Source organism: Phodopus roborovskii, unplaced genomic scaffold (assembly GCF_943737965.1).
Source record: "Phodopus roborovskii unplaced genomic scaffold, PHOROB, whole genome shotgun sequence".
In the NCBI taxonomy this organism is placed as follows: domain Eukaryota; kingdom Metazoa; phylum Chordata; class Mammalia; order Rodentia; family Cricetidae; genus Phodopus; species Phodopus roborovskii.
Window position 1 is genome coordinate 493,162 of NW_026126962.1, and position 10,851 is coordinate 504,012.

The window sequence follows — 10,851 nt, forward strand, 5'->3', positions numbered from 1 at the left end:
TGATTTTGTTTTCCCTAAAAAATATATCCATGACTTTACCAATCTTCCATTTTCAGGATATTATAATGCTGCTGCCATTTCTGTAGAACAATTGTTAGTAAGTTTGTGTCTTGGAAATATCTTCTCCTACTTGTGAATCTATGTAAGCTCTGAGATCAGATATGCTCTGGAAGATCCCTTGGGTGAACCTGCACATAACTGTCTAGGTTATCTAGGTAGGCCCAGGGAATTCTGCTCTTAGATGGGGCAGCTGAAAACCGAGGTTCCAGAGATCTCCTTGCCATGTATGTGCCACTCTGATCTCCATCATCGGGTTTCTTGTAGTTATGCTGTTGATGGTAGAGTGCTTTCAATGCTAAAGACTCAGAAGTCTTTCTTAAACTGATTTCATGTCCTGTGCAAGTGTTTTCTACAACTTACATAACCAGAACTTTGTAAAACTTGTTTACACTTCAATTGCCCATAGTGTTTTTTATTTAATTATAAAAATCTTTATTTTACATATTGATCCCAGTTCCCTCTCCCTCCCTCCCTCCTTCTCTCCCTCTTATCCTCTCTCCCCCCTCACATGCACTCTGACCACCCTCCCCTCCCATCCCCCCCACTCCCATTCCACATGTAGGGCTATGCTGTCCAAGTGGGGTCATGTAAATCTTTCAAGTCATTTGAAGTAGGGACTAGGACTTCTCTCCTGTCTCTAGGTTAAGGGAGTAACCCTCCATGGGCGATGTGTCTGCAAGGTCCTTTTGTGCACCAGGAATACATCCTGGTTATACTGTCTAAGGTCCCTTAGACTGCTCAGTCCTTCTAGCTGAGACCCATATTCAGGGGGTCTGAGTCAGTCCCATCCTGGATTCCCAGATATCAGTCTGGGGGGCCCATTAGCTCCTCCTTGTTCAGGTCAGCTGTCTCTATGTGTTTCTGCAGCCTGGTCTTGTCCTCTCTCTCTGCATCTAGATTCTAGTTCGACTCAGTGTTTAGTTATGGGTGTTTGCCTCTGTTTCCAACAGGTACTAGATGAGGGCTCCATGATGGTGGATAAGTTAATTGTTGATCTCACTATTAGGGAAGGGTATTTATGGTAGCCTTTCCACTGTTGCTCAAATTGTTAGTTGGTCTCTAGACCTTTCTTTAGGTTCAGTTTTCTTTTCAGACCAATAATGGCTCCGTCCCTCTTTTATGTTCTCTCTCTCTGTCTCTCTCTTTCCTCTCTCTTCTGTCTCTATTCCTACCCTGACTCAATCTTCCTAGTTGCACGTGCTTTCCTCTCCTCCCCCTCTCTTTCTCCTACTTCTCTCTCCATTTGCTGCCCCCCCCACTTCCCCTGTGCTCTGGGGGACTTTTCCCTTCCTCCTTTTGTGAGGGACCTTATATTAATCTCTTAGAATACACCTTGTATCCTAGTTCCTCTGGTGGTGTGAATCATAAGGCTGATGATCATTTGCTCTAGGTCTAAAATCCATATATGAGCGAGTACATACCATGTTCCTCTTTTTGTGACTGGGTTACCTCATACAAGATGGTTTCTTCAAGTGCTATCCACTTGCCTGTGAATTTCAAGATTCCATTATTTTTTTTCTGCAGAGTCCATTGTGTAAATGTACCACATCTTCTTTATCCATTCTTCAGTTGAGGGGCATCTAGGTTGCTTCCAGGTTCTTGCTATTACAAATAATGCTGCTATGAACATAGTTAAGTTCATGTCTTTGTTGCATGGATGTGGATCATTTTGGGTATATGCCTAAGAGGGGGATTGCCAGGTCCTGTGGTAAACTAATTCCCATTTTCCTGAGGAACCACCATACTGATCTCCAAAATGGCTGTACGAGTTTGCACTCCCACCAGCAGTGGAGGAGTGTTCCCCTTTCTCCACATCCTCTCCAGTATAAGTTGTTATTGATGTTTCTAATTTTAGCCATTCTGGCAAGAGTAAGATGGTATCTCAAAGTTGTTTTGATTTGCATTTCCCTGATAGCTAAGGATGTTGAGCACTTTCTTAAGTGTCTTTCAGCCCTTTTGATTTCCTCTATTGAGAATTTTTTCTTCAATTCTGTACCCCATTTTTAATAGGGTTATTTGGTGTTGTGTTGACTAGTTTCTTAGTTTTTTTTTTAAAGGAATATATAGTAATTTTATTTAGGTACCTCCAAACTTGAACTCATCTGTGACCCATCGGACACTCTGGAGTTGAAGTTACAAGCAGTTGTTAGTTTCCTGACAAGTGTTCTGGGAACTGAACTAGTGTCGTCTACAAGAGTAGTACTCACTCTTAGCCACAGAGCCATTTCTCCAGCCCCAAGATTTTTACTTCTGGACATAGCTGGAGGAGCCCTTTTGATGTAAACAACTAAAAAACTCATCATATTAACATACAGGCAGACTGAAACTTTGTGCCAAGTCAGGGAGCTGGGAAGCAGATGGGGAGCCTGTGGCCCCCATGGCTTTCTTTCTGAAGATTCTTCCACAGAGTAGGGAGGAGAGTATTAACCAAGGTATGGCTGTCTACCCATATTGGAGAAAGAGAGCTCATTGCAACTTGTGGGCAGAGGAGAGACAGAACAGACAGATGACAGACAGACAAAGATCCAGAAACTTGCATGGGATTCCTTGTGTATGGGTAGAGTGTCCATGGATGCCAACAGAAAGCTACCCAGGTTCTCATCCTGAAGAATGTAGAATCCTTGTAAAAATTAACAAGATGAATGACAGAATGGAGCAGAGACCCTGCCTGCCCAGAGGACAAGGGAGAGAAACAGGACCCCATCTGTAACCCAAAAGAAACCTATGCAACACCTGGGGTGACTTAAGAAGGCCCTGCTGTTCTTGTGGACCTCCTACTGCCATTTGCAGAGTCACTGCAAAACCTGTGGAAAAGTGTGCCTGTAGGAACAGAAGGAGGGCCAGTCCAGGGAGATGTATAAAGGCAGCCACAGTGACAAACAAGTACCAAGTTTCTGTCCATTCAATGAGTATTTATTGAGGACCCGGCTGGACAGGCATGTTGGGGTGCTGAGGGTACATAAGCATGCAGGGCTTATCTTTAAAAAGCCATCTTGCTGGAGGTGCCACAGGAGGCCAGCATATTTTAAATGTTTAAGCATGGTGCAGTGCAAGGACATGTGAAGCCCTGAAGTGAGTCCAAGTCCCTGAGAGTCTAAAGAAGGAAAAAGTTAGTTCTGACCCATTCAGGTTGCAGCCTGACCCATGGACTTCTTGCATACCCAGGGGTAGGCCGCCCCACATATCATGTCATTCCACTGTTGCTGCATGTGGACACAGTCTTCAACCTCTCCACTCGAATGTCTCCAGTTGTCGGGCTGATTTTTTCCCCAAAACCTGGAAGCAACATGGCTTTACTCTGCTAGAGAAAGCAGGATTCCTTTCCCATGCATAAAGAGAGACCTCAGCATTAGGACTGGCCTGGGGCCAGTGGAGCCCTCAGAGTGGTCCTGTTGAGGCTGCCCTCCCTCTGTTACTGATGATCCAGCAACTGCAGGGGCATCCTTCACAGAACTCATACTCAGAGGCTCTCTAGCGAAATCAGAAAAAGAAGAAGACAACTGGCCTGCCAGTCCCAGGGCCTGTCCTTTGCTGATGCTGTTCTGTTGGCCTTGTAGGTCCACATACTGCATGCCATATCATGCACCACAAACATTGCACATCACACATCATACATGTCACACTCATCACATCATACCACATCTATCACATAGATAAACACATATATACACTACATGTACATATCACATATACACTGTATATATCACACACAAACTCACAAGTAACACTCACTGGGCAGGACCATATACATAGGTCAGTAAAGCCTACCCCAAGACAGTGCCCAGACAATGCTAGTTAGACTCACCCATTGCTCAGGGCAGGATTGAATGGTGTTCCATCTACCCATCGCCAGTTGCCCTCCGTGCCCCAGTCAGTGAGCCCGATCCAATGGTACACAGTACTTGTGGACTTTACCAGGAATGCCTTGTAAAGGAGATAGGGCTGTGAGGAGTTGAGTCTCGGGGCCATCCCTTCCCTGACCTCTGAACAGGAAGCCCTTCTAGAGCAGGAGCGTCCAGAACCTTCCATGGCTTATATCTAGAGCAGCAGGTAGGTCCCTCTGGGGAAGCTTAACTTCCCCCATATTGACTGTTTTAAATAGCCCTCACCCTTGAGAATGGGGTGAAAAGGGGTGTGGCTTTGCTGGAACAGTTGTTTTCATCCTAGTTTATTCTTAATTGAGCTATAACAAGTCCTAGGAGAGCGGCAAGGAAAAGACAATTCTGCAAGTTGAACCAAACCAAACCTTGTATAGTCCTCTGTTAGCCTAGTGAGTTCCTTCCAGGCCCTAAGCAGAAGGCTCTGTATTTCCTTTGAGAGTCCTTAGATATTTAGGGATGAGTCAAGCTCCCAAAGGGCCAGGGTCTCCTCTTAATCAGCCTTCCACAGCCAATGGATATTTCAATCCAGACTGATGCCCAAAAAGGAAGGCTGGCAGGAGCAGAAAGAAAGCAAAGGAGGCATATCCCCTAGACTAAAGAGTGGGACAGATGTCTTTTCCTTCCCTTCCTGCTAGCATCTGGGAAGGCCCTGGTCCTTCCCAGAAAGTCTTCCTCCTTCCCTGAGCAGGAGGTGGTAGTAGCTGACTGTGCCTCCACTTCAGTACAGAGTTCTCTTGAGAACTCAGCAAATATTTGTTCCTTGCCTGATGGGGCATGAGGATGGGGACATGAGGAGCTCCACCACCAAATAGGAAGACAAAAGGCTAAGATTATATATCCCTAACTATACACCACCCCTTAGCCTGCCCCAAGTCCACAGCTCTGACCTGCTCGTCCTGAGAGGTCACTGATGCCAAGTGTGCTCCCTGGGACACACAGAACTTCTCAGCCTCATGCCATGACTTCTCCTCATGAGAAAAGTAATACAAGCTTCCACTGAAGACCTTCCAGCCCTGCAGGATCAGCTGGAGAAGTACATCTAGAACAAAGGTCGGGGAGGAAGTGTCAGTGATGTCCCAAAGCCAGCCTCTACTGTATCAGGTCTGACCTTGGGTGATCACGAGCCTTGGCAATTCACAATGCTCAGTGCTCAAGAATAGGACACCATACCCCAGTTCTGTTGCCCACTAGGTGTCTCTGTCACTCCTGGGACTTTGGGGTATACAACACTCTCCCACTCATAACTGTCACAATCATTTCAGTACACTTCCAGTCCTGCAATGTGTAACCTCTTTCATTCCTGACTTCATCTCCAACTACAGACTCCAACACACACCCATGTCTAGAGAAGACAGAACAGGATGAAGGCATGTCACACTTTTTTAATTTATTAGAAGGGCATCACATGCATATGACAGACACAGCAGGCATATGGAAGTCAAGGGACAACTTGCAGGAAGCAGTCCTCCTTTCCCACCATATGCATTCTGAGGATCAAACTCAGGTTGTCAGTCTTGGTGACACTTTACCTGCTGAGCCACTTGACCCACCTAGGAAGAAGGCACTTTTAATCAGGCAGAATCACAAGAACTGAGGTGAATGTGTGAAGCAGGGATTCTCAACATGTGGTTCCATGTTGAGCATCAGCCAGCATTGTCAGGAAACTGGCTGTTCCTTTGTTCAACTCCCAAATGCCCTTTAACACACACCATGCATCCACGGTTCTGTGTGCTCTGTGGCTGGTTCTGGCATTGTCTGAGGTCTCAGGCTGAAATGGAGATGGGCAAACTGCATCCCAGCAGCCCCTTTTTCTGAAAGTCTTTCCAAAGCACAACCCTGTGGTATCTATGGCTACCTCCTCAATATGGCAGCAAGAAGCAGCTCTGACAGAGACCCTACATATAAAGAAAAAGTTCAAGGGCTTGGGATACAGCTAAATCAATTATGCGCCTGTTGCTCAAGTGTGAGGACCTAGTTCAACTCCCAGCACCCACATGAAAGTCCAGTGTGCTGCATGGTGTACCTATAATCTCAATGTTGGGAGGTAGAGTCAGGCAGGTCTCTTAAACTCATTATCCAGTCAGCTTAATGGAATTGGTGAGAAACATTGTCTCCAAAAATAAGGTGGGAAGGACTGTTGATGTAGCTCAGTGGGTAGTGATGAGTTCTGGCCACAGTACTTCATAAACCAGGCATGGTAGTCTCTTCTGTAGTCCCAGAACTCATGGAGGTGAAGACAGGAGGGTAAGAAGTTCAAGGTCATCCATGGTTAGATAGCAAGTTTAAAGACAGTCTTAGGAGTAAGAGACTGTCTCAAAGATGGATGGATAGACAGATAGATAGACAGAGATAGATAGATAGATAGATAGATAGATAGATAGATAGAGATAATAGCTAGATGATAAAACAACAGGTTGAGTAGGAAGAGACTGAGCTAGACAATCTGGCCTCTATACTCTTGCACTTGTATGTAACTTGTACAGACAAGGAGGAAAGTTTAAGGCATAGCTGTTAGCCTGACTGCTACCAGAATCACCTATTAGCTTTTCCTAAAGTCCTAATCTTCCTCCCCAGATGTTCAGGTAAGCAAAGGGGCTAACCTTTGTCAGAGATCATCATCTTCCCCAGAGGCTGCCCCTCCCCCAATTCTCTCTCTCTCTTTCCTCTCTGTCTCTCTCTCTTTCTCTCTCTCTCTCTCTCTCTCTCTCTAACACACACACACACACACACACACACACACACACACACACACACACACACCTTACTTACTCTGAGTCTTCTGTACCTGCCCTTGGGAAGCCACAGTTTGCTGCAGGGCCCCCAGGCGACTCTGTTCCTCCTGAATCTTAGCAGTTAGAGTTTTGATAGCCTCCAGATCTGTTTTCAAACTCTGCACCTCTACCTTGGCCTTATGCAGATTGCTCTGTAACATCTGGATCTTGGATTTCAGAGCTGCAACATCCCCCAGGTCTCCTCTTAGGGTCTGTAACTCCCTGCTAGCATCTTTCAGTTGACCACTGACTGCCTCAATATGGGAAATTAAGGAACTGGTGCTTTTCAGCTCAGCTTTTAACACCTGGATCTGGGCATCTGTCTGCTCCAGGTGGCCGTTTGTCTTTTGAGTCTGAGCAGTGACTGTTTCCAGATCTTTCTTTAATGAGCTCATTTCATCACCAGCCCTTTCCAGATGATCTTTCATGGCCCTGATCTCAGCAGTAGTGCTGTCCATACTGTGCTGGAGAAATCTCTGGGTCTGGGAGCTGAGGTCATTTGAACTCTGCAGACTTCCTCTCAATGCCTGGATCTCAGTCTGGGTTTCCTCCAGGTCTTTGCCCAGCATGTGAAGTTCAGCACTGGTGTTTTCTGCACTGCTTTTTAAGAGATCTTGGGTATGGGAAGTCATGGCATTTGCCTTTTCCAAATCTCCTCTCAGACTATGGATATCATCACTGGCCAACTCCAAAGAGTTTCTCAGTGCCTGGGTCTCCAAAGCCAAGGAATCAGTGTCCTTTAGCACCTCTTTGGTCTGCTGGATGTCAGCACTGGCATCCTTAAGATGGTCCCCAAGCAACTGGACCTGAGAACTAACATTGTCCATTTGGTACTTCAGCATCTCTATATCCTTGTGCAAATTGTTAGAATTCTCCACATAGCCTCCAAACCTCCATATAGCCTTTTGCTTTTCTGCCACACTGCCAGAGTAGGGATGATCTGAAAAGAGGAAGCAGGAGGTTCCTATAGAAACCCATTATGTAGGGAAGTTCAGATGGCAAATCAGAACATTCCTAAATATTTTGGGTTATGATAATTAACACTGTCAAGACTATACTTTCAGGGATCATTTCTATAGTTTGTTACTGGCTGCTCTTCCAGATAATAAACACTGTCAACTTGGAAGTACCAAGAAGACAAAACTCTAGGTGTGACTATAAGATATTTTTCAGAGAGATTTGACTGAGATGGGAAGACCCACCCTGAAAGTGGTCTGTATGATCCTATGGACTGTGGGTCCTAGACTGAATAAAAAGAGCAAGAGCTCAGTGTCATAGCTCTCTACTGTTGATCCAAATGTGATCAACTACCTCAAGTTCCTGCTCCATGCCTTCTGTCTTCTGGCCATGATGAACTGTGCCTTCAAACTGTGAGCCACAACAGACTCTTCTTTAAGCTGCTTTTGTAATGTTGCAGCACTGTGAGACATTAAAGAAACTTCCACACACAGATCTGAGTGGTCCTATGGCAGCCAGCTGGTCCCTGGTGCTTCCTAGACTCTGGGGATGGACCACCCAAGGATGCAGGCATAAAAATAAGGTGAAAGGAGAGCCTGTTGGCTGCTGCATATACTTGAAGGAATAGGAAACATTGAAGCTCTGGCCTGAGTTCAGTTCCCAGCACTACTCAGAATATTTTTCTCAGATCACATAACTGAAAGGGGACTATAAAAAGAACACAATGTTTTTTTATCCCTTTTTGTATGAAACTCTAAAATAAACTGCTCTTTAGTCAGGACAAGCAGTAGCTACCTGAGGTTAAAGTCAGGAGGGAATGGAAGGGATCATCAAGACTGCAAGTAAACCCAGGGTAGCAGTTGGTGATGGTTGGCTCCTCCCCTTGACTATAGAAATGGTTTTAGGAACATACTCCATCACCAGGCTTGTTTTAGGTGTGTGCCCAACATATTCACACCTATTACACCTCAAAAAAGCTGTCTTAAAACAGAACAATTTGGGGCTTGGGGACATAGTTCATTGATAGAATACTTGCTTAGTTTACACAAGATTATGGGTTCAAGTTGGGTGTTGGTGGCATATGCCTTTAGTCCCAGCTCTTGGGAGGTAGACACAAGGTATCTCTGTGAGTTCAAGGCTAGCTTGGTCTACAGAGTGAGTTCCAAGACAGGCTCCAAAGCAATACAGAGAAACCCTGTCTTGAAAATCCAAAATAAATAAATAAAAAATTATGGATTCAGTCCCCAGTACCACATACTCTGGGCTTGGTGTCACACACCTGTAATCCCAGGGTTAGAGAGGAGGAGGCAGGAGGATCAGAAGTTTAAGTTCATCCTTAACTTTTTTTTTTTTTTTGAAGCCAACCAGGACTGCATGAAACCCTGCGTCAAAAATATGTTCAAACGATTTTATTTTAAGGAGAGTGGGAAGTGGAACTAGGATGTGGCAATAGAAGCTGAACCTAGGTCCTCTGCTCCCCAGCCCTGTCCCCACTGTGACTACTCACTGTAGGGCTCCAGTTTAGTAGAATTTTTTCCCAGAGGCGAGGGTTTATCTTCATCCTGCTCGTGTCTCCAAGGCTGTAAAGCTGAGATAGCCATTCCTGGGTCAGCTCAATCTGTGGCCTTGACCTGAGAGGCTGACCCATACCAGCTAGAGTCCAGAAAAAGGGAGGGGCACCAAGGACCACCCCAAATCAGTTTCCCTAGAAAGCCTCCATTTTCTTGAGCCACTTCACAGGACAATGGGCTCCAGATATGGACTTACATTGTTGATAAATTGTTGCTTCAGAGAGCATAAATGTCCACAGGACTGCCCTTTGGATCCCTTGCACAGAAAGGAGAATCGGTGGTGGCTCAAATCACCTGAGAACTTACCCACCAGAAAAAGAGCCAGGAGAGAGAAGAACACAGCCATGAGTGTCAAGATGGCCTGGACATGCCTCAGCATCCTGGGAGCAGCTGATATAGTGTCCAGCCCTACAAAGGAGAAGTCAAGGCCTGTGGGGGCGACTGCTGGGAGAGCTAGGACCATCACTGTCTAACACAGTCCCCTAGCTTGTCATTTAGAACTGAGAGCGCCCACCATCCTTCTCACAGGAGAGTTACAGGCAGGAAAAGGAAGCATTCTTAGTGGACAAGGCAACAGCCAAAGACTAGGCGGAGCCTGTAATAGACAAGGCAGTAGCCAAAGATTAGGGGCTTGCACCCACAGAGACTGTAGTAGACAAAGCAACAGCCAAAGATAAGGGGCTTGAACCCTTATCAGAAAATAAGGAGGGAGGTAGAGAGATGAAAAGGAGGCACATAGCAGGGGCCCAGACCTCCAGATTCCAGTCTTGTCAACAAATCTGACTAAGTGAAGCAATCTAGCCTCCTGGGGTGGATAGTTGCATTCTCAGAGCCTTCCACATTTCTTGAACTGGTGCCACAGGTAGTTTAGGGGCAAGGGTACATCCACTAATGATCTCAGAAACCACTACCCCCAGAGGACACAGAGTAGGCAGTATGCAAAGCTGGGGTTCAAACCCAGACCCATCTGAACTCAAAATGTACCCTTCTCCTCCCACAGGGTTACTATACCCAATGGAGGAGTTCTTGAAGGTTCCATATAGAGGCTGGGGCTCTCAGAGTTCTGGGTTGTCTGCTGATCCATTTACTCTGCCCTGAACTGTTTACTAAGGGACCAAGGTGAGGATGACATTAGTCTCTGACTGTCAAGGATGGTCTCAGAGGGCAGGATACAGGCAGGAACCCTAAGTGTTCTCACCTCGGGGCTGTAGGGAGACACACTGGTTGTCTTTGCAGAATCTAGCCATATCTCTGTTCAACTCTGCCTCCTTCATCCTCTTGCGCTGTTACTGGCACTGGTTCACAAAGGTCTGTCCTGTGAGTCAGCAGCAGTGGGAGCTGAGACAACTGGTTTATGTTCTCCTGAGGCGGTCATGACCACTCCCCAGCCCTGCCTCCTCCCTTCTGACTCTGCAGAAATCCAGTGTCACCACTGGCCCCTCCTCTTAGAGTACTAGAGGCCAAGAGCCCAACAGTCCTCTTCATCTCTGCCCCTCCCCACTTGGTGCCCTAGATACCACCCTCTACCTCAGAGTCACATACTCCCCAATCCTCATCAGTGGAGTCTGAGACAGGCACCTAGGAAGGGGAGCACAAGCCTTATAGAGGAAA

The 10,851-nt window shown here is 46.2% G+C and overlaps 1 protein-coding gene and 1 pseudogene across 1 annotated transcript; one reads left to right on the plus strand and one right to left on the minus strand.

Annotated features, from left to right (window-relative positions):
* Positions 1 to 2,983: 2,983 nt before the first annotated feature.
* Positions 2,984 to 10,565, minus strand: Clec4f (C-type lectin domain family 4 member F). The gene is made up of 7 exons (XM_051175020.1): positions 10,439 to 10,565; positions 9,547 to 9,648; positions 9,177 to 9,257; positions 6,711 to 7,652; positions 4,829 to 4,980; positions 3,866 to 3,984; positions 2,984 to 3,336 (listed from the first exon to the last, which is right to left on the minus strand). The coding sequence occupies exons 1-7, from the start codon at positions 10,512 to 10,514 to the stop codon at positions 3,186 to 3,188; spliced, it is 1,623 nt and encodes a 540-aa protein (XP_051030977.1). The 5' UTR covers positions 10,515 to 10,565; the 3' UTR covers positions 2,984 to 3,185.
* On the plus strand, positions 7,761 to 7,847 carry LOC127214732 (uncharacterized; annotated as a pseudogene).
* Positions 10,566 to 10,851: the final 286 nt, after the last annotated feature.